Source organism: Euleptes europaea, chromosome 4 (genome assembly GCF_029931775.1).
Source record: "Euleptes europaea isolate rEulEur1 chromosome 4, rEulEur1.hap1, whole genome shotgun sequence".
In the NCBI taxonomy this organism is placed as follows: Eukaryota; Metazoa; Chordata; class Lepidosauria; order Squamata; family Sphaerodactylidae; genus Euleptes; species Euleptes europaea.
Window position 1 is genome coordinate 80077669 of NC_079315.1, and position 24613 is coordinate 80102281.

A 24613-nucleotide genomic window follows, 5' to 3' on the forward strand; every position below is an offset into this window, starting at 1 on the left:
CTGATGTGCAGCTAGCACTGACCATCTCTATAGCAAACAGGTTTTTTGCCGCAGATACCTGGACACAACCTCTTGTGTTACAAAGGATCACCAGATGAGAGCTTTCATTAAAAAACTGAAAGAATGGAACGGTAACTGGTAATAGGTCCCAGTTTTAATTGATGCTAGTTAATAGACAAACAGCACCATCCACAAGGGGGGGAGAAGTGCTGAGGAAGTGGCGTGACCCCAGCGTTGGTGTAAATACCGCTTGCGCGGTGTAAGGGGCATTTATGATGGTGCTGGGGTACTTACACCGGCACATGGATGCGGAGCAGCAGCAACACGCATGGGCACTGGTGCAGCTACAGTGGCAGCACATGCTGGCACACCAGCAAAGGGGCCATGTCTGGGGGCAGGGTGGCATTAGTCAGCTCCCTGAGCACTTTCAGCACTGGACCGCCCACATTTGCCGGCGTGGATTTATGCCAGCAAAAATGTAGCACAGCCCATGGAGCTGCATACAGCAGTTCCAAAGGGGTGGGGGAGCATTCCTGTCAGGTTGCTAGCCGCGGTGCAGCAAGGCGCTTAGGAGGCGGCTGTCAAGATTACAAGGCTGTCAGATTAGTTTGACAGGTGCAGGTTAGATCAGATGGATCTAGTAATGATGCAATCAGCCTGGAAAGTCCCTGGAGAGCTAGAGGGAGCTGGCCTGATCCAGTTATGACCAGGAGGCTGATGCAATACAGGAGCCATGTCAGAATGACTAGGCATCTACTGTGATTGGTGGCTGCGTCCACCAGGTGTATATAATGGAGTGGAACTGAAGCTCTGTGTGGGATGCTATGAGCGGAGAGTGTGTAAGAAGTATCTGTATTATATCTTTGCACTGTGAAATAAACTACACTTTTCTAAGTAGCAGAGGACTTTCTGATGGTGTTATCCTGGACAGACTGCCAATCCGCTGGCTTCCGCGTCAGCTGTGTGGCTGCACTGTGGCTGTGCCAACCGCAGCGCAGCTATCCCCCCCCCCCAGATTGTACGGAAAGACTACTATAAAAAAACTCCACGTACCTAATAGGGCTTGTACCTTCTTTTTAGCCCCTACTTCATACATAAAAGCCAGTTTTGGAACTTTGTGGATCGCAATTAGACACCAGCAAGTCCTTGGGTATGTAAAGGTACTCAGTAGATTGTACTCAGAGTAAACTTTTCGAAGAGTCCATTTTAACTCTTAATCATGGCAATGCAGATGTGAAAACTAGCAGAATTCATAAGATGAGGTGTACTGTTTTTTGCTGTAGATTTTTCTAATAAAATAAAATCATAGTTTTCCAGTTTAATTTTCTTTTACCTCTATTTTGGAATTTGAAAACAATACGGATATGATGACAGTGTCCAGTGATGTTTCCAATAGTTATATTGGTAGACCTCGTATTTTTGACTTAACCTTGTAGGTTTATAGGCCATGTCTAATGGGAAAAGAGAAGTCACCTGGTATAATAGACTGTCAGCTCTGACCTAAAATATATAAAAAATAGTAACCCCTAAGAGAAATCAGAACATGAAATACATGTCACTATGAAAAAAATTAAGCCCTTATTTTGAATCTGATAACTAATTGTTCTTCAAAAATGTTGGAACATGACAAGTTCATTATCTTTGATTTCATTTTCAGAAAGTAGATCTTAAAGAATAGGAATAATGGCAAGAGAATTAAAATGGGGATAAGATGTTAAAAAACCTCATCTAAGTAGTATTTTTACACTGTGTGAATTTTAGGTGATTGTTACTAAGACAGCATCATGTCACCTGGGTAGATTTTTACTTCATTGGGCTTAGGTCTAGTGGTAGAATGAATAATAATTAAAATCTTCTCTCGATGGCTTTGTGTGTGTAGTGCTAATTGCTGTCATTGAAAGAATGAATTGTTAAAATAGCAATTTTTCATTGCATCTATCTACCCTCCATCGTTGGCTGCCTATTTTTAGTGCCAATAGAAGTCATAATTTTGAATGTATTAGGCACTGTGGTGACTGATAAAACAAATTTTCCCTTTTCATATCTTCACCCTGCATTTGAGAATACTTAGTTCTTACAGGCAAGTGGCAAATTGTATATAAAACTAGTTAATTGTGTGCAAATCTTTAGTATTATCTTAAATTCTCTGATGTAATGCTCCATCCGTAGTAATATTAATTTTACCTATATCAAATGAATATTTCATTAAAAAAATTCTACGTGCTTTTGTAATTCTCTACCATGTTACAGTACCACATTCAGCAGTTAATTAAAATCTGGAATGCAAATTACAAAATGTGCATCTTAAACCCTTTGTGTGAAATAGAGAAATAGAACCATTTCAACCATTTTCATGAAAAGATAACAAATACTCTAGTCAGTAATATTTTTAAATGTTTTCATGGGTTTTTCATACAGTTCAATGGTTTCACTGATCTACAGTTTCTTACAAAAATCTGCCTTGCTTTGTGAACTTCACTTTCTAATCTCATACAGCAACTCTTCCTTTATGTTCTTCCTGCTCTCCCTGGTCCCAGAACAGTAGGGTTGCCTTGACAAATCTATTCAAAAGCCATTCCTCTGCCTTTATTGGTGGGGATTGGAGCCTTTGAAATTCTCTCCTCACTGCAACACAGCTGACATCTTCTTCCAGACAGAATGAATTAAGGAACTACAATAAAACACTTGATCTACCAGTCAAGGATCTTTCCACATTGAGGATGGATTCCATAGTGCACAACTAGAGCAGCAAGCATCTAAAAATACACAATGCATGTTTGTTTGCCAGAGGAACAATCGGCCATTTTGAAACAATGATTAATGGGATTTTTTAAAAGTATTTATTTATAGAGGGCAAGATTAGAAATTGCTTGTGTGTCCCCCTCCCCCCTTAATGTAGCTATTTAATTGGGAGGGGGGAGGAACAATGAACAGCTTTATTCATATTTTAACAAAAGCAGTGTAGATAATTTAAATCTATGATGAATTACAAGAAACAAGTGTGTAACAGTTTTAGAAGCATGCTTAACATTTTAAAACGTTAATTTTGAATTTAAGTTGGAAAGTAAAACAACATAATTGGCACTAGTTATCCAAAGAGGGAGGCTGGAACAGATAATGTAAACACACAGCATACCTCCACAGAGAGTGAGATTTACCTCTTCTCTTCTCAGCATTAATCTGTAAAATGACAGTTTTCTACCCTAGCAGGTTTAACTCTGTTCTTTCACAAGCTACGTAGGGAGCCCTGCCTTGAGTCTCAGCGAGAAAGGCGGATTGTATGTTTGTAATTGAATTTTATATGAGTTTAACTGTATTTTTAATTGCTCAAATGTTTTAATGTTTTTATGCCCACCACCTTGTAGACCCTGAGCAGGTGGAGAGGTGGCATAAAAATGTTTTAAATAGAAAATAAAATAAATAGAAAATTTTAAAAAATAAAAAATATACATGAAGCAGAGAAAAGAAAAGAAATTCTCAAGTAAAAGGAAAACTTTCACATTGGAGTACTTTGAAACAAAATCTGGCGTACATTTAGTTTCTTGTGTGTTGTCAAAAAGATAAACCCATCCTCTTTGTTCTCTTTTGTTCTCCATTGGTATATTTGTATAGGCGGTGCCCTGTTCAATAAAATGTTTGTACATGAGGTCAGGTCAATGAAATCTTTAATTCTTTGCAAAAAATAGAATTCGCAGCTTGGAGTAATGTATTTGTTCTAGTTTCAGTGACAAAACAATGATATGCCTGTGTAACTACTTGCTGAGCAACCATGTGGTCCCTGCCTTCACTAGTGGATGATGCTGGGGCATGGTATTGCCAACCTTTGTGGCTTACATTGGCTCTGAAGCCACAAACAATTTTTTTGAAGGCCATCTTCTGGGCATGGAGTAGGGGTCACTTGTGGGGGGAGGCAGTGAATTTCCTGCATTGTGCTGGATGATGGACTAGATGACCCTAGTGGTCCCTTACAACTCTATGATTCTATCTTTTTTCAAGAACAACCCTAAGCAGGTCTACTAAGAACCTTACTTGGGTCTATTCAATGAGGCTTACTCTCAGGAAAATGTCCTTAGGGTTGCACTGTTCATCTGCACTACACATGCATCCCTTAGCAGCACTTTTGTGTTGGGGTTTAGGGCATGATGGGAGACCAGAGGAGCAGCAACGTGGGGAAGTGGCCGTGGCATCACTTTTGATGTTGTACCTCTCTAGGGATTGCTGGAAACTGATAAAACCACAGATTTTCCAGCAATTCCTAGAGATGACTGACATCACTTCCGGGTTTCCCCCAGAAGTGATGTCACTGTTTTCTAGGAATAGCCAAAATCTCTATGGTTTTCTACTGAGTTTCCAACAATTCCTAGAGAGGTGTGACAACAGTTCTGAGGTTTTCCTGGAAGTGATGTCCCACCATTGGCCTGCTGGTCATTTTTTAAAAATGTTCTCTTGCTGCCACTCTGACCGGTGGCAGGAAACAAGAGGGGCAGCTGGGGATCCCTCTCTGGGGAACTGGCAACACTATGCATAAATATATCACTGCTGATGGCTGCTTTTGCCCATAATGTGAGCTATGGCCTTGCTGTTGTATTGGGACCCCTGTGCCTGAGCCCCTGCACTCTGGCACTAAGACTTTCTATATGTGTGTGTGTGTGTAATATTGATTAAAATTGTCTTCCTTAAATTTACAGAACTGTTGTAACTGGGTATCGAGTTCAGAACCACTGGATACATCAGTTGAATCCATGTTACCAGACTGCCCACGTGTCTCTGCAGGTATGCAAACACTGGTAATCAGTAGTAGTAAACCTTTTGTTTGAAATGTGGTCACTGGTTTATTTTTATTTTATTATACCTCTAAGACATCAATAAACATAAATGCTTATATTATTCTTTTCCCCCCAGTTATTTTTCCAACTACTTATTTCTGATGATTTCCACTGATTTGTTGTATGTACTCCTTTTATCCCTAGTTCTGATTAGCTTAGCACAGAAGCACACAAATTGTCAATGTATAAGGAAAAGTTATGAAGTAAAGTTTAATGGGAGTTGTGTAAACTGGGCATTTATAGAAATGTTCCTCAGTGCATGTACATTCATGCAATACGATACCAAGCAGCAAAATGGAAAAAAATATTAATATAGGCATAAAGGCTATACTCAAAAATATTACCAAACAAAGATCCTGGAACTTTAAGCATGATTATGAAATATTCACTAATGAGATCACAAATCATAAGGCCAAGATTCAGAGACATGAACCTAGTTTCATTAATCCAAAGGACTTTTTATTTAGTGGGGGGGAGTTAATGGTAGCCTACCCCCACATGCCAAATGCTTTTGAAATTGAAGGTTAAGGGTCAAGAAGCAAAGCCTAGCAAATCAAGATGTACATCCTGGTAGGTCAAGGGTAGGGTTGCCAACAGGCCAGGGAAAAAATGTCATTTTTTAAAATAGAGGCTTAATGGGATGTTATTTACCAGAGTGAGTTCTTTATCTCCAACCATCAAAAGCTTCAAATGCCCATTTCTACACATTAAGCCTCTATTAAAGGGACAGGACTTTTTTTTTCTGCAGGCCAGTTGGTGCCCCTAGTCAAGATGAAGAGGTAAAACATCTGGTAGGTCAGGAGGCAGAGCCTAGAGGAAATGTTCTGTTCACCAAGCAGTACCATCGAGATGATATATGGCCATGGTAGATCAGTCTAGCACAGTGATGGCGAACCTTTTAGAGACCGAGTGCCCAAACTGCAACCAAAAACCCACTTATTTATCGCCGAGTGCCAATGCGGCAATTTAACCTGAATACCACCCCCAGAGGGGGCCCAGAGGGAGAGGCTAGGGTTGCCAAGTTCCTCTTCGCCATGAATGGGAGGTTTTTGGGGTGGCGCCTGAGGAGGGCGGGGTTTGGGGAAGGACTTCAGTGCCATAGAGTCCAATTGCCAAAGTGGCAATTTTTTCCAGGGGAACTGATCTCTATTGGTTGGAGATCACCTGTAATAGCAGATCTCCAGCTAGTACCTGGAGATTGGCAACTAGTTCCTTAGTGTTTTCTCTCTACATATCAAGACAAATGGAAAGGTGTTTGGAGGATGGCTTGTGGGCACTTCAAAGGTGGAATAGGACTGCACGCCCCTCCGCCCGCACAGACCCAGAGGGTGCCGGAGAAGCCGCTGGAGGGAAAGAAGGAAGGAAGGAAGGAAAGAAGGGAAGGGAGGGGGAAAGGGAAGGAAGGGAGGGAGAGAAAGAAAGAAAGAAAGAAAGAAAGAAAGAAAGAAAGAAAGAAAGAAAGAAAGAAAGAAAGAAAGAAAGAAAGAAAGAAAGAAAGAAAGAAAGAAAGAGAGAGAGGGAGAAAGAAATGGGGCAAGGGAGAGAAAGAAAAGGACAGAGGGAGACAGAAAAAGAAAGAGGCCATTTATGCATGGGAGGTTTTGCCTTGGATTTGCCACTCGGTGGGGCGCGGCGGCAGGCTTGTGAGAGGCGAGCAGGGTGGGGCAGAGGGCGCCTCCTTCGCACCCACCGACCAGCCATGCCCCTCCGCCCGCACAGGCCCAGAGGGCGCCGGAGAAGCCGCCGGCCATGCCGAGTGTGAGTGCTCGGCTTCTGTTCCCCGCTCTCCTACCCGCCTGGCTGGCCGTGCACGCTCCAGCGGCGGCAATGGCGGCAGCTTCTGTGGGAGAGTCCGGGGGCCACCGCCAATCATGTCGGAGGTTCCCCACCCCTGGGCTACAGCCTCCCCCATCCGGGGTGGGGCAGAGCCGGAAAGGCCAGCGGCTTGGAGGAACCGTGCGTGCCGGCAGAAAGGGCTACGCGTGCCGGAAGTGGCACCCGTGCCATAGGTTCGCCAACACGGGTCTAGCACAATCTAGACTGCAACTGTGCCACAACTGGAAATCAGGAAGTAATCATTATGCCAGGCACATACTTTAAGAAAGTGAGCCAAGCCAAAGACTTCAGATGAAGTCACACATGTTAGGTAGTATATGATCAATGGACTAAGCAACTAGAAGGCTTTCTAGAAAACAAAAATGGGAAGCATAACATCTAGGGTTGCCAGCTCCGGGTAGGGAAATACCTGGAGATTTTTAGGGTGGAGCCTGAGGAGAGCGGGGTTTGGGCAGGGGAGGGGCTTCAATGCCATAGGGTCCAATTGCCAAAGCGGCCATTTTCTCCAGGTGAATTGATCTCTATCGGCTGGAGATCAGTTTTAATAGCTGGAGATCTCCAGCTACTACCTGGAGGTTGGCAACCCTAATGACATCAAAGCCTGAGAAATGACAAGTCTCCCCTCTCTCGTGCACACATACAGCCACACATAACACACACACCTTCTCTCTTTGCCTCTTTAATTATCAGATGCTGGGAAGGAACAGGAGAAAACTCACAACTCACAACCATCCTACAAGGCCTTTCCAGTGTCACAGTATGGACTGTACAGTCTCCGGGCATAATGGTTTTATATCCTGCTTGTAAGCTGCACAGAGGCATGCTACTAGCCATTGCAGGCAAAGTATGTCCATTAGCCGCTAGCCTCAGATTGCCTCCATAGCCACCTCTGTCTCTCAGCAGAGGCACTCATTTGGTTCTCTGCACTTCTTTTTAAAGGATCACGTATAACAAACCATTTTTGCATTCCATGCCAGTGTAGTTGCATCAGAGTAATGTAAAAAAAAAAGCTTTAAAAATGGCTGATTGCACAGGTGCAAGTTAATTTTAAAGGCTTATAATAATTGGCAGGTGTGAACACACAGCTAACTGAATGATGACCTGTCATTAAATAATAATAGTAAAGTATGATATGCAGCATTATTCCATGCTGAATCCACAAAATCAATTTATGTAATTATCAACATGGCCCCATCTGTGGATATTTAAATCTAGAGACTGGAGCCATGAACATACGAGACAGATCTTTCTACATACCTAAGAACAGCCCCATTTTTGCAGAAAAATCTGAAATCTAAAAAAAATAAAATGGGGATTAAACCACTCAAAGTAATAGAAACAGTGCCTGTACCTTTAAGAAAGGAGATCTCAGTGACGATTGTGGAAGTTGCTAAGCAACCACACTATTGCCAACCTTCAGACCTTAGTTTTGTCAATGAAAGGTGGGAGGAGGATCCTTTGCAGGACTATTTTGACCTCCCAGTCCACTCCCACTACCTTCCACCCTACCTTGGAGGGAGGACTCATTGGGGCCAGCCCCAGCAGCAACCACTGGGCAACTTGGTACCATGAAATCTGGGCAATTAACCAAGGTGCAATAGTGGCTACCAGATGACTTGATGGCACACAACTTGCCAGCATCCAGAAGCAGCCTCCACACAACTTGCATTACTTGGCTGGGCCTGGCAGTGGCCACCACACAACTCACCCGAGCAACTTGCTACCACACAAGTTTTGCAACCTTACCAGCCTTTTCTCTGGAGAGGCTGCCAACAGGAGAGAAGAAGGAAAAGCTGATGGACAGTGTGATGTACTGTTTACAGTGTCAGACTAAGATCTGGGACACTCAGGTTCAAAACCCTACTCTGCCATAGAAGTTTGCTGCATGACCTTGAGCCAGTAATTCTCTCTCAGTGTAATCTACCTCGTAGGGTTGCTGTGAGGATAAATGGAGGACAGGAGAATGATGTAAGCTGTTTTGGGTCCCCATTGTGGAGAAAAAATGGGGTACAGTGAAGTAAATAAATAATAAATGAAGCTCCAGACAGAGGGCAGATAAAATAAAGGTTGGTTGATGAGTGGGAAGGAGAGAAGGAAGCAGGGGAAAGGGAGCAGATATGAGGGCTGCCAGGAGGAAAGAAAGAGAAAATAGTGTGGGGAAGGGGATATGGGGAATATAAAGTGATACCTGCAACTCCTTGCAGATTCCCTGCTTACACTTTCTATTCTGTTACATGGTACTTTTGCCTGCATATACAACATAGGAGATGGTCCAGTCCACACTGTCATATTTGCTTCTGAAATTAGGTTTGCTATCCTTGAGTGTGAGTGGAAATTTACTTCACCGTGCCCCTTGTACTGTGCTTACCTTCCTTCTGTTCTGCCTGCCGATTCTGATCACCATACTATCAGTCTTGAGTATTATACTGTGAGAACAAAACAGCCAGATCCTAACACTTCTGTTCATTTGTCAAAAGCATATTATCTGAGGACTACCTGCCTACAGTTCTTTTGATAGAAATGGACACATTTAACACCTTGTCAGGAAGCATTTTTGTTGTCCCTAAGCACTAAGCATCCCCTTCCCCTTGTGCCCTGTTTGTACATACACACACTCACCCATTGCTGTGGAATACTGTTTCTAGCAGGTTGTTCTGTGCTTCTTCCCAAAGAACGTACAAAAATGGCCAGTTTCGCTCCACCTCAGTGATCCCGAGGAACCAGAAGCGGAGCCAGATCCGCATGCAGTTCAGCAAGGTGGCAGGAAGGGTTAATTCTCACTTCATTAATGAAGTGCAAATTGCTAAGAATTAGGGGACAATTACTCCTGAGCAGCTGGGTTCACACTTCATCTGAAGGTGGATTGGTGGACTGGGAAACTGCAAGTGTGAATTAGCTGTATGTCTCGTGGGCTGCAAGAAAGTCATTATTACTACTGAGAGAAAAAAAACGCTGCCTTAGGTATATCAGGTGGAGTTTTTGCAACTCCCCATTTTAGATGCTTTTCCTTGCAAGCATGATTGCACACTAGGACTCATAATATGATGGGAAGCTTCAATGTTTGGAAGGCTTGACCTTTTCTGTGGAAGTGATATGCGAACCCTGTTGTCACTTTATGTTAACCAGCGTTGTCAACCACTCTGATCACATCAATGACTTCCCATTATTTCCTTGTGTTTGGACTGCCCTTACAAAAAAAAAAAAAAACAGTAACTTGCTTAGAACAAAAATCTTGTTGTGTGTGTAAATACTTTTAAGAAAAGACGAGGTTAGAGCTGAATCTACAGGCAGCTTTTTAAAAATTGTTAGCTGCCACACTGGGTTCATTTAATGCTGTGTTGATGTCTCCAGCTATGCAATCTGGCATTTTTCCTGGCCCAGAAAATATGTTCTCAGCTTGTGAGCTGTATGTCATAACAGCCAAACTAAACACGAGAAAACTGTATGCGCTAGCATTACTAACCATTTTGGTCGTTCGTTATCTGTTGATATTATAGGCGTTATCGTGTGGGTTCTGGCCTCAAACTGCTTCAGTTTATTCCTATGGCTTCCACACATTCTCTTCAACCATTAGTTCCCCCCCTCCTATTAGTGTTCACTTTTTCTTCCTGATTCTTTTGGGTTCTCTTTTACCCTGATCTTTTTTAACAACTGATATTGAGTCACATTTGGTCTCATGTATTATGTTTCCTGCACTTTTGTTGGTTCCTCCTGCTTTCTGCTGACTGGACTGTGAATGGTGGACGACCCTTCCCTGTGTCATCCTCCCCCCCCCCCCACACACACACAATACATGCACACACTGCCTTGGTTATAAGGAATTTTCATCCCTTACCAACACTCACCTGATAGCAATGTATTGCTATAAGAAAGCATTGGAGCATCATTGCTAGCTCCGGGTAGGGAAATATCTGGAGATATTTTTGGGGCGGGGTTTGAGGAGGGGAGGGACTTCAATGTCATAGAGTCTAGTTGCCAAAGCGGCCATTTTCTCCAGGTGAACTGATCTCTATCGGCTGGAGATCACTCGTAATAGCAGAAGATTTAAGAACATAAGAACAGCCCTGCTGGATCAGACCAAGGCCCATCAAGTCCAGCAGTCTGTTCACACAATGGCCAACCAGGTGCCTCTAGGAAGCCACTAACAAGACGAGTGCAGCAGCACCATCCTGCCTGTGTTCCACCGCACCCAAAATAATAGGCATGCTCCTCTGATACTAGAGAGAATAGGTATGCAGCATGACTATTATCCATTCTAACTAACAGCCATGAATACCCCTCTCCTCCATGAATATCCATGAATTTCCAGCTAGTACCTGGAGGTCAAGCAACCAAAATAAACACCACTGCACTGATACCACATTACAACTGATCTCCAGCCAATAGAGATCGGTTCCCCTGGAGAAAATGGCTGCTTTGGCAATTGGACTCCATGGCATTGAAGAAGTCCCTCCCCAAATCCCGCCTTCCTCAGGCTCCAACTGCAAAATCTCCAGGCATTTCCCAACCTGGAACTGGCAGGGCCGAAACCTCCTTTTGAAGCAGCGCAGCCATGTTGCCTCCAAAGACCAGCGCAGGCATTCCTTTCAGGAATGCACTGTTAGTCTGGACATTTATTCCTGGATTCCTTTTCAGTATCTCCTCTGAACCAATGGTATTGTTACCAAATTGGAAGGCTGTGTTCTTGAAGAACTGGTCCAGAGAACCTTGATGTTAAGCTGTTGTCAGCGGTATATCTAAAGTAGTCTACACGGTTAGATGAAGTAATGTTATGCTAAATCACACTACTAGTTGAGTGGGATAAGGAATCACATTCGTCAAGAACTTGATAGTTATGAGGCTGACTATCTCTGACCAGATTCCTCTAATCCTTCCATCAGAAGGTGATTTTTATTGGATTAAAATGTTTTTCATGGAAGTGGTATGGATTCAGCCATTTGCTTGCCTGAGTCTCAGGTGTTGTACAGTCTGTTTTTTAATGAAAGAGTTGTGTACTCTTGCAATGGTTAATGTATTTAATAATTTTTTAAAAATTAATTGCTTTAAAAATTAATGTAAAAAGGAAGAAGCAGTCGTTGTTGGCCAGTTCCCAAAGAACCATGCAATTAGTTCTGCAAACCCAATGGACTGTGAACTTGTGTTGAATAGCAGTACCCTATGCAGATCGGCAAATTACATTTGAAATTCAGCAGAGTTTCAGATGCAGTTTGTGACATGGCATATGGAACTGCTGTTCAAAGAGGAAAAACAAGGAGGAAATAATCCCATTGGGCATCTGCTGGCTCTTGTGCATGTTTAAAGTAGCTCTTGGATCCTGTTAAGAATATCCAGGATTTTCTGTTTGACTGTCCTGGTTATTAATATTAGTATTCTTTTAATGTCTGGAAGGACAATTTCCCCCACCAATTAATCCATCTTTCCACTCCCTTGTTAACAGGTATACAAATGTTAAATGATTAGTCAGTGTGATTAATTGGCCAAAGTTTTTATCATGAATTAAAATTTACGTCAGATGCATCATTGGAGTTATTAACAAGCAAAGGCTGTTGTTTGTTCTACTCAGGACAAAAGAAGGACCCAGTAGATTGGCTCAAATGTAATGCAAAACCATGGTTAATTATAATTGTGGTTAGTTTGGGAAACCAAGATTCAACACACAGATGATCACTGAATCCTGGCTTGTCTTTGCAAATCATGGTTTCACCTTCACTTGTTTTTAAAAAAATATTAATAAAAATGGACGGCCACCATAGATACGTACATAAACTAAAAACAAATAGCCGCATAATCACATAAAATCACGTAAAGTACTTTACAGCTCTGCATCAGTAACCCCTTCTCACTTAACCAAAACTATAACTTTGTATGAAATGGACATCTCCATTCTTTGAATCGTTCTTGTCCATAAAAGGTCTACACTATTAATATCGTTATTTTTTGGTAAGCAGTTAACTTTACTAAAATATAGACCTCTTTCATTTTTGATATCCAATCATGTGTCCTAGGGGAGGCTTTCTTATTCCACTGCCTAGCAAAGACCATTCTAGCTGCAGTTATCATTTGGTTTCACCTTCATTCTTTTCCTCTCCTCCCTACCTGAGATGCAACCAGTGTTTCAACCTGCTTCACAGTGCCCAGTTGAGGGCAAAGCACATCATCCACCCCTACTATTGGCTGGCAGTGAGGGCCTCTGTTAGATGCGTGCTGTAGCTCGCCAGCATTCTCCCCTTCACCTCCCATGGGCTCTTCTCACACAGCTTCAGCCACCCCTGCCTCCATGTGACTATTTCAGTCTTCAGCATGCACCTTTCACCAGCACAAAAGTAATTCTTGCTCCTCTTCCTCCCCAGAAGTGCACTGTGGTTCACCTCTGCTGGGAAAGAAGACATTTTTAGAAATGTGCAGATGGGCAGAGCACTCCTCCGGGGGGGGGGTAGTTAGAGGACTCCCAGGGACGGCGCAGCTGTACCGCCTCCTGAGAGGCTTCCCAGCCCTAAATAAAAAAGTGGCGATCTGCACAAAACCCTGTGAAACTCTTCCATTGGGTTTCACAGGGCTATGCCAGCTATTTTTCAGGCACAAGTAGCCATCTGCAAAAAGGGGCGTTCTCAGGCCAAAAGGGCTTTGGGAGCTGACTAACATCAGCTCTGCCCCTGAGAATGCCCCAGGAATGCTCCCATCAACGCCGGCGTGAGGCCTTGAGCTGGAAAAACGCTGCTAGAGAGACAGTGCCGGCGCTCAAGTATCCCTGTGCCGGCATCTGTGCCACCTTTGTCAGTACAGCTGGCACTTATGCCAGTGTAGAGGTCATGCCGGCTCCTGAATAGCTCCAGGGCCCCCTTCAGGATTGCTCGGTTAGTCAATTTAACTTGAACATATTTGACTTGAATAAAAGTAAAGCATATTCAAGCATATTTAGCATAGATCTTCACAAAGTTTTGCATAGGTTTTAGGCCACATCTTAGTATTCCAGGGAAAAACTAAAATGAATTCAGTAAAAGGCTGGAGCTAGACTGATAGACAGCCTTTTTTTGTAGGGGTAGCTGGAGGGCTTGGGGAACATTATTTTCTCCCCCCAGCATAAATTTATGCCAGCATACTCTGGTGGAGATTGGGCCCGTATCAAAATTGCATAGGTGGGTTGGGAAAGAAGGACTGGGAGAGAAAAAGAAGTGAGTGTTGATTGTGTTGAACTTTATCTTCACCCAGGCTTGCCTGGCTCACTAGTGTAGCACTTCCATTACCCTGATCAAGAAAGACAGTGTTTAGTATTCTTCAAAAAAAGGAGGTCTCTTCTCCAGGTGAGGATCCTCAAAGAGCTCCATGAAGTACTGCAGGGCCCAGTGTATCCTCAGGAACTTCCTCAGACTTGCCCTCTTCCTCATATCCACTAATTATCCAAGCTGTTTGTTCAGGAGGCAGCCAAAACTCCCTGCCTTACCCACCTGGGTGTACCAAATGCTGCCCAAAGTGTTTACTCAATCATAAGCCACATCTGGTGGTAAGAGTGTCAGACTAGGCTCTGGGAGACCCCAAGTTCAAATCCCTCCTCTGCTATGGAAGCTCGCTGGTTGACCCTGGGCCAGTCACACGATCACAGTGAGAAGACAGTGATGCAAGCAACTTTGAGTCCGGACTGGAGAGAAAGTCATATAGAGGAAGGTGCTGAGTTGTTTTCTGTTGCCCAAGAGGGTCGGACCAGAACCAACGGGTTGAAATTAAATCAAAAGAGTTTCCGTCTAGACATTAGGAAGAATTTTCTAACAGAGCGGTTCCTCAGTGGAACAGGCTTCCTCGGGAGGTGGTAAGCTCTCCTTCCCTGGAGGTTTTTAAGAAGAGGTTAGATGGCCATCTGTCAGCAATGCTGATTCTGTGACCTTCGGCAGATGATGAGAGGGAGGACATCTTGGCCATCTTCTGGTCACTAGGGGTGTGGGGGGTGGTAGTTATGAATTTCCTGCATTGTGTGGGGGGTTGGACATGATGACCCTGGTGGTCCCTTCCAACTCTATGATTCTATGACTCTAAGGTATAAATGAAGCAAATAAACTAATAAAATCCACAATGATGTGCAAAGGGATGGGGGAACTCTATGGCCAAAACGGTAGGTTCTTGTATGGGTGGCTTATGCAAAGGAATGGGAGTCTTGGTGGTCACAGTAGCAACAGGGGGCTGTACAGTAGTGCGAATTGGCTAAAGTCGAGAGCAGTTTTTATTTTGAACCGCTCTTACCAGGAGTCTCTGTAGCTAGGATAGGGGCAAAGCAATGGGGGAAAACAAACCAGGATTAAGCCAGGGTACCATGCTTGTGCATTATGCAAATCCATGGTTAAGACTAACAATTGTCAATAAACTGTCAGATCCAGGCTCGATGGACCCTTGCTAACCATAGTTTGTGTACTGGCCCATATTTAGATGATTGATTAACTATGGTTAGTTTAATCATACTGCCCTTGTACAAATCTATGGTGAGACCACACTTGGAATACTGTGTACAGTTCTGGTCACCACACCGAAAAAAGGATATTACAGAGCTTGAGAAGGTTCAGAGAAGAGCAACCAAAATGATTAGGGGACTAGAGCAACTGCCCTATGAGGAGCGGTTTAGGGCTTAGGGCTGTTTAGCTTGGAAAGAAGGCAGCTGAGGGGAGACATTATAGAGGTCTAAAATTATGCATTGTTTGGAGAGAGTGGACAGGGAGAAGTTTTTCTCTCTCTCCCATAATACTAGAACGCGGGGTCATCTGCTGAAGCTGGAGGGTGAGAGATTCAAAACGGATAAAAGGAAGTATTTTTTCACACAACGCATAGTTAAATTGTGGTTATGGCTGCCCCAAAATGTGGTGATGGCTGCCTGCTTGGAGGGCTTTAAGAGGGGAGTGGACATATTCATGGAGGAAAGGGGTATTCATGGTTATTAGTTAGAATGGATGCTGGTCATGCTGCATACCTATTCTCTCTAGTATCAGAGGAGCATGCCTATTATTTTGGGTGAGGTGGAACACAGGCAGGATGGTGCTGCTGCAGTCGTCTTGTTTGTGGCTTCCTAGAGGCACCTGGTTGGCCACTGTGTGAACAGACTGCTGGACTTGATGGGCCTTGGTCTGATCTAGCAGGGCTTTTCTTATGTTCTTATGTTCTTAATGTAACCGTAGCTTTGCATTGCATCTGAACCCAAGCCACTGTAGTGCCCCAGCACCCTCTTTCCAATGTTCTTAAAGATAGATTTTCCTTACGATTTGTATTCAAAGGTAGCATATCATTTTGTCTTTCAGTATGAAACTACTGTCTTTCCTTCTTTCTAAATATCAGACCACAAATGATCGAAGCCATGGCTGGTTCAAGATAATTTGTCATCCCAAAACTACCTTGCGCTTCAGAGAAATTCCCCCTAACTTCCCATTGTGCTAGAACAAAACCTCCTCTGAGCGTTTACATAGCTGTTATATAAACATAGTTTGTTGGATTTCTTGCAGCGAGATACGTGTATCCTATACAAAGTTTAACAATGCTATTCCCGTAATTCCCATTGTTGTCGATGATGTTCAGGAGGTCTGTTAAAAGCTGGGGGTGAGTGCTTGTGATATGCACAGTGCAATTTGGCTAGAGCAGTCGCCATTCTTTCACTGGTTGGCTTTTGAAAAAAAAAATGTCTGGCACCAGGATACTATTAGGCTGTAATTAGTGTAACTAACAACTAATATGAAAGAGCAGAATAGGGGTCACCATAAGACTTCAAAGGTCTTAACAGGTTGAGGTTGGAGGGCAATCTGTCTCCTTGCTTAATCTGTTGCCATATCTAGTGAGATTTGTTGAAATCTTCAGCGACCTCTAACCTTGAGGTGTTGCTCTCTCATAATTCACTGATCACATGCCATGTTCTTTATTCCCGTCTGTTTAGATGAGCATAGGACTTTGTGAATGGCAGCTTCGTTTTAGAGTTCATGTACAAATGTGCCCAGATGATCAGCCCTTTAGCACGGATAAAAGATTATCGTTTAACTGCTCGAACGTTCTCATTCTGCCCCCACTGGACTAACAGTTGTTTGCTACCCCACGCAGTCTGATTTGTAGGTGATGTTTAACAATGAGTATAGAACAAGCTGTAACAAACTGTTAAGGATACAGAATTGTATGATTTCACAGGCGTTTATGCTTCACAACGGCATGGCACTGATGTTATCTGCAGCAGAAATGAATACTGCTTTCAGCTACCACTTATAAATAATTTGATTTTTCTCCCAAGTTAGTCTTAATTCTTGTCAGTTTCACACATGTCTGTGAGTCATAGGTTGCCTTCACTAAAAGTTTAATACAACTGTAAGGTAAGAGTGTTTTTCCTGTATTGTCTCCCTCCTAATAATATTTCACTTTACTTAGTTGTGATGCATTCTCCTAAGACTGGGGACTCTTTCAAGACAGACATACACACAGAGAGGGAAGGGAGGGAGAGAGAGAGAGAGAGAGAGAGAGAGAGAGAGAGAGAACATGTGCAAGAAATTATGGCCCCCTCCTACTTTTTCACTCTCTGGGTCCCAGCAATACACTTTCTGAATGTGTTTGAGCACCACAGGCCTACTGCCTGAAGTCACTTTTACAAAGTAATACACAGCCAAGTAAATGAGGTTTGGCTTTAATTACAATTTAAATTTTAAAGGCCTTTTAAAAGAGTGGGAGAATGAAAGAGGAGAAAGCTGTCTGAGACCAGATTTGAAGATCACTACTGGAAAAAAAAATCATACAAGGATTTTTCAAGCAGTGACACTAAGAATAGTATTTGGAAAATCTTTTCTTTCAAGACTATCTTGCGATTAACTAGGGGAGTACTACATCAAAGCCGTACTGACTTCAAAGCGCAGAACCACTTACAGCTTCCAGCTATTACTAAAACCTACCACTTCACCCTGCCAACAACTCATCTTAGCAGCTTCACTAAGTTATATCCATCCACTTCCTACCCTCTGTTTAAAGGGAGGGGAAAACACTGTTTGAATTAAATATTATTCTAAATGCCAAACTAAATTCTAAATTAAATATGCAAGTAATAAAGTGACAATTTAAACACATTAAACTTGAGGATCAATTGTTGTGGGTCTTACTCTTTTTGCAGTTTCGTCTGTCTACTGTAACGAAACGTCTCGTGAGAAGTGTCAGGGCTGCATTCCACTGAAGGTTAGCCCTCAAATGATATGATCACATAGCTTTTGATAAATGATATCTTCCCTCAAATGATATGATCACATAGCTTTTGATAAATAATATCTTCCTTGAAGAAATGACCAGAGAACTTGTATTTGCAGTGCGTCTTCAGTAAGTCTTGAGACAGAGTTGATGCTATTGGTAACATGATTTTTTAAAAGACAGAACGCTGCTAAACTCAGTGTTGTTCTAATGTATGCATTTTGTAAAACAGATTTCTAAATTTGTTCTGTATAATTGTTGGTAGTGATTTGCCACCACAGCTGACTTTCAAAATGACAGACTGATGTGCACCCCTGAACTAGCATTAGAAGATAATTGGTCAGCGGTAATCACTTGTTGCTGTAATTTTTTCTTCTTATTAGCTGGAAAAAAATTGAGGAGGCGATTGTATGTTAGGTAAAGCTATCAATTGATTACACTTTTTTGGGGGGAGGAAACTAACTGACTTTTACACAATTTAATCTGTCCCTAAATTAAATTTAAATACATTTACATATTTCAAGCCCTTAATGAATGGGTTTTCTTGAACTGCCTGAAGGAAGAGGACATTCCTCTTCAGTGTAAAATAGCTTAAAATTTCATACTGTCTGCTGGCTTTGGATATAAGCCAGAAGGGAAAGCCAACATTAAATTTCTATTTCGTCAAACTTGGCACGGAGATGATGAAACGGACACATCTGTGTGACTTGCGTGGGAGCCGGCCTTTCGAGAGTTCCAGAGCATTCGCTTATGGTCATCCCAACACATCAGTCTAAAACCAAATATAGTTCATCAGCTACACCAATTAGTTGTTTCAGTCTTAATATGTGATTTTTTTTGTCAGCATACCCATTCATCTGCAGTAAAGAGACTTTTGCATTTGACAGTACTAAGAAGGTACTGAAATGGTAATTTATTGTGGTACTAATATTATTCAATGTTTAAAATGGTTCCATTCTTATTTTCTGATCGGGAATTTTTACGCCTCAGCTTTTTTAAGGTGGAACATTAATCTTGAAATAAAATTTGTCTTGTAAATGACATGTTAATAGAAAGTTAGGGAACAAGTGAGATCCTTTCAGTGTGCTTCATGGAACCGTTTATATGTTCAGCAGAGATCTGTGACATGGGCCCTGGAGCTGTGCCATTAATTCATTTACAGGCCCTCGATGCAATGAAGAGAAATTACTGGCAAAAGAAGTGATCCTATGTGAAGGGAAATGTCTTTGCTTAATTTGTACTCTTTTTCTGTGTCTTTTTTTTTTTACTCTGCAAGTGCAGCTGGCGCGCTAGCAAATGCTTGAGCCAGCCTGTTCTATTAAAATTGAAAGAATGTGGCAACAGTCAGCAATTTTGAACCTCTTGGCAAGAGTCCAATCGGCTTGTTGTTTGGCCACACTTAGTTCCACCCCGCTGAGCTCAGAAGGCAGCCGTGGCCCAGTTCTGCGCTGACCTATTGGTTCATGACCACTCCTACCTCATTCGGAGGGTTTTTACATCCTAATCTGCTTGCTCACATAATGGAGAGCTGAAGCAATAAATGAAGATTTAAAGTACCAGAAACTTGGTGGCTGTTAACTAACTGTTTCAGATGAATGACTGGTAATAGGTGCCAATGAATGAATGTAATGCATTCCGTTGAAAAAGATATTGTCTCTTTAAAAGTGACATAAAAAGGGGGGAAGTGCACAGGGGCTTTCTGCTGGATGTAAAAAAAAATGTACCGCAAGGGTATGTTCTGTCTAAAGAACATGCCTTTGGTTTGTGCTTGTGTGTGTTTTTTTAAGATAAAAAACTACTTTCAAGCTGGCTGATTATACAATCAAAATGTCAGTGTGTTTGAAACAAATTGTTGTTAGAGAGCCATATGCAACATCTTTGAATTCATTTATTTTGCTTCATTGTTGAGGGTTGTTGTTGTTTTTGCTTAAAAGAATACATTTCCCTACCATAAATGAACGGCAAAACCATTTGAGAAATTGAAAATACAGAAGGGCATCATGTGCCTTTTCCTTTTGTTAAACTTAGCATACTTTTTGTTCCACTTACAACAGAAATGTGGTCCATTGCTCTGACAAGACAGGCCAGTTGCTTGTGAATTTGTTAAGTCTGTTATATACTAGTTGCAGCCATGTGGCTCTGCTAACATATGTCTGCCACTCTTTATTAGTTAAAAGGGACCAGCATTTTTCTGACAAACTATATTTGCAGTTGCAGAACTTAACGTTTGTTCTCACTTGTTCTTCTGTGATCTCTATCCAGATAAGTTGTCTATGGGCAGCCCTTGAACTTGTTAAAACACCAGAACAGTAAAGGAAGAAAACAATAGCTGCCAATTCCCCCCCCCCTTTACATTTGTGCATAACATTGCTGAAGCTATATGTTCCTTCAAGGTGTTTTCTTTAAATTAGTCTACTTTTTTGTATGTACATTTTCTGTTTAATCTTTTATATCCTTTGTGTTCAAAGATTAAGGAAGCGACAAGTGCTGCATACTGCATTTAAATGTAGTTTGGATATAGCACAGTGGGAAATTTCCTCCTACATGAAGCTCTCCTCTATACTTTATTAAACATCTTTAAATACATCATTTTTATTTTATTTGACTTCAAAGAGTATAACTGTTGTAAAGATGGAGAGCGGTAACTGTCTCAAGTAGGTTAAGTACAATTTCTTAGAAATGCTTCTGCATTATCTGACATATTTATACAGTTTTCTATTGGTTATTGGATGATGAAGAAGCCGTGGTCTTTATGTGGATGCTCTTATGCTATCCAAAAATAGGAACTCTGTTTGATAGAGACAGTATGGTGCAGTAGTCAAGGTGGCAGTTAAAGACTGGGAAGATCCAGGTTCAAATGTTTTCTGCTTCACTAGATGATCTTAAGCCAGATAATGGCTCAGTTCAGGCATAATATGAAATCATGGTTGACTTAACTGTTATTATTTGTGAAATCAGGATTTGGGTCTTAGGCAATCATTCAAATCCTGGTTTACCTCGACAAATACTGCCTTAGTTGCCTTTACTGTTTTAACCTGCAGAGGCCTGGTTAGTTTCCCTCCTGCATTGCAAAGAAGACTGGGGAATGAGCTATGCTGTCTGAATATGTATGTCTCCTAAAACCTTAGTTAAGACTAACTATGGTTAATAAGTCAACTTCAAATAATGATTTCAGTTCCTACTTTACTATTCCTTAATTAATCAGCATTAGTAGACTGACCTGTATTTGGGCAATCATATTAACCATAACTAGTTTAATTAAACCATGACATCTGACCCAAGCCACTTCCTTTTGGAGCATAGAGCTAGAAGGGATGTCAAGGGTCATCTAGTCCAACCCCCTGCACAACACAGGGAATTCACAACTACCCCCTCCAGTCCCCCAGTGACCCTTGCTCTATGCCCAGAGGAAGGCAAAAAAAAAAAAAAAACCCTCCAGGATCCCTGGCCAATCAGGCCTGGAGGAAAATTGCTTCCGGACTCTAAAGTGTTGATCGGCATTACCTTGGGCATGTAAGAAAGGGCCATGAGGGGCTTCTCGCAGGATATGTTATCAGATCTTGGGAAAACTGAAGCTTTTGCCAAAATTAAAAAGCGCATTAAAGAGCTCGATTATAACAGCACTACTTTTCGTGCTCGTCGGGTCTGTTCATCCCAGTTCTTCAGAATACCCCCTCCACGTGGTCTGCCTGCCTATACATATTATCTAACAACTCCTCGTCTCTGTAGAGCTTTTTGCTTGGCTCGATTGAATGCTAACCCTTCTATGGTAATGCAGGGCAGAGTTCTGAATATACCATACTCAGACAGGATCTGCCCTTGCTCTTCTGGCTCTTTTGACTCATTAGCCCATGCCCTTTTGGAATGCCACTTTTACTAGGAACTTCGATCGCACTATATTTCCCCCCTTTTAATATACAAATCCAATGCCTCTGTGACCGACATAATGCCTTTTTTACTAAGTGATAGGGACCCCAAGGCTACATTGTCAGTGGCAAGATTTGTTTCAGTCCTTATATCCCTCCAGATATATGCTGCTCAAGATCAATTGATCAAAGAGCTTCTAAGGGATAAAAGGAAAGGAAAGGGCCATGAGAGCTGAGCACGGACTTATCCCTTCCTGACCGCCCTCTTATGATCTGCTTAAGTTCACAGAATCAGCATTGCTGTCAGATGGCCATCTTGACTCTGCTTAAAAACCTCCAAGAAGAAGAGCCCACCACCTCTTAAGGAAGCCTGAGGAACTGTTCTAACTGTCAGAAAGTTCTTCCTAATGTTTAGCCGAAAACTCTTTTGATTTAATTTCAACCTGTTGGTTCTGGTGTGACCTTCTGGGGCAACAGAAAACAACTCTGCTCCATCTAGGATTGCCAACCTCCAGGTAGTAGCTGGAGATCTCCTGCTATTACAACTGATCTCCTGCTTATAGAGATCACTTCACCCAGAGAAAATGGCCGCTTTGGCAATTGGCAATCCCCTCCCCAAACCCCACCCTCCTCAGGCTCCACCGCAAAAACCTCCCACTGGTGGCAAAGAAGGACCTGGCAACCCTAGCTCCATCCTCTATTTGACAGCCCTTCGAGTACTTGAAGATTGTTATCGTATCATCTCTTAGTCATCTCCTCTCCAGGCTAAACATACCGAACTCCTTCAACCTTTCCTCATAGGACTTGGTCTCCAGACCCCTCACCATCTTCGTTGCCCTCCTCTGGACACGTTTCAGCTTGTCTACATCCTTCTTAAACGGTGGTGCCCAAAACTGAACACAGTACTCCAAGTGAGATCTAACCAGAGCATATTAAAGTGATACCATCAGGGTGACGGGAAGGGCAGGATGGGGGGGGGGCAAAATTCAAGAGGCCCATGTGTGTTAGGTTCTTTGAATTAAAAAAGAAAGTATGTCTCCAGCCCTTTTCATTGTGGAGAGATGCTGATCTCCTTATATCTCTGCAGTGGGATAGAAATTTGTGTTTTTAATGAAAGCTAGGGTTTCAGAGAAATTTATTCTCATGGATTTTATTCCTATGAAAGCTACCATGCTTATCCTCATTTTTACAGAGGGATTTAAAAAATAATTCAGTGATTCCACTGCTTCTGAGTTTTATTTAAGTATGCTACTTAATGATTAAAGCGTGTGGGCGGAAAAGGAGACTGCAGTTTTCCAGGGTTGAGGGGAAGGCATTCTGTGCATGCCCAAAAGTATTTTTCTTCCAGGACTCTGCTTGTGCTGAAAACAAACTCTTGGGCTAAGCCCTAGTGAAATCTTGGCAGAAGCTGAATTTCGTAGTTGTGAAGGTCAATAGTGGTAGAGACCGATTCTAAAGTGGTGGCCATGTTAATCTGCTGTGGCAAAACAAACAAACAAAAACTTGTGCCATTACACACAAAAAAGTAAAACCATCTGGGGACTCAGCTAATGTGCCTCTTCTCCATGGAAGATACAACCGACTTTCCACATCTCCCCAATTTTCCTTCCCCATTAAGTATTTTAACTTTGCTGTGAGCTTGCTTTTTTGTTTTGAGTGAGTAGAAATATTTTAAAGAATCTTTTCATTTGAGTACTTTTTGAGAGAGACTGATGTCTCACTTTAGTCAATGGGCCTTATTCCTAGGTAATTTGGGTCTCATCTGTATTTAATTTATAGTGTATTTAATTTATAGTGTACTCAAGTGTATTCAAGCTAGGCTCCTTGGCTGAGGAGTATTTCTGATTCTGCTTGCTGTTTTATTGCACCATATCCTATAGCATTTTGCCCAGTGTAAACCATACATTAAATAAAAAGTTTTATTTAATAACCTCGTCTTTTTTTCCTTTACTGTTTCTTAGCTAATGAACAATCATTATTCTGTTGATAGCATCAGGAAGCCAAGTCATTTGTTTTGTTATGATATTTAGTTTGAATCAGGGTCATCTGGAGTGAGGGGCCTGGATGGAATCTTTGTCTGGGCCTCGGCAGCCCTGTCTTTCGTCCTAATGTATCTTGCTGGGTTGTTCTGTGGACAACATGAGAGACTCTCTGTATACTGTATACTACCCTAAGCAATTTGGAGGAAAGATGGCATTAAAAAAAATCATGTAAATAACAGAATAAATATTGTATGCTGTCATTTGAAATAATATTTTCAATTTGAAATAGTATTTTCGAAGACTGATCCTGTTACTTGTTATGCGTTCTTTAAGATATGGCAAATTGACCACAGTGCTTATGAATCGTTACAGGATGTTGGGCTAGCAGTTCAGTGGGATAGGTGGATCCGCCCATTCAAATGTTTAAAGTCAGGTGCTTTTTGTTAAGAGTAAAAAGGTCCTATCTAGGGATGGGAGGAACAGACATAACATCATTCCAATTTCTTTGGCCATTCATACTGTATCGTTTATTAAAATCATTGGGATGGATGCTACTGTTATCATAAAGAGTTTATTAGAAACGAAGCTTTAAAAACTCTTTGGAATAAAATAAACTCTGACTTCCTTGTCTCATAATAAAGGTCAAAGTAAAGAGGAAAGTGCCACTGGTTTATGTTAGGTGACACTGTGCCCTCCTTGTCTAATTTGATTACCCAGAGTCACCAAAGCCCCAGGCAAAGCTGATTTTAGTTATAATCAGCTTCTTAACCTTTTGAGAACTAACATAAACACTACCTACCAGTGGCTAATTATGTTGCTCTGTTACATACAGCAAGGTGCAAAGGGAAAAATCCGTACCTAGAGTCATTTGTGTGTGTGAAGAAATGTAGTGAGATCCCCTCAGCAGATTACAAATAGTTCG

At 42.0% G+C, this 24613-nt stretch overlaps 1 protein-coding gene across 2 annotated transcripts in view; it reads left to right on the forward strand.

Annotated features, from left to right (window-relative positions):
• FAM172A (family with sequence similarity 172 member A) overlaps nt 1–24613 on the forward strand; it is a 273486-nt gene that overhangs the window by 189653 nt on the left and 59220 nt on the right. For both annotated transcript variants that reach the window (XM_056848719.1, XM_056848720.1), the window contains one exon: nt 4689–4773. In XM_056848719.1, the coding sequence (XP_056704697.1) occupies nt 4689–4773 (85 nt within the window). The remainder of the gene's footprint in view (nt 1–4688; nt 4774–24613) is intronic.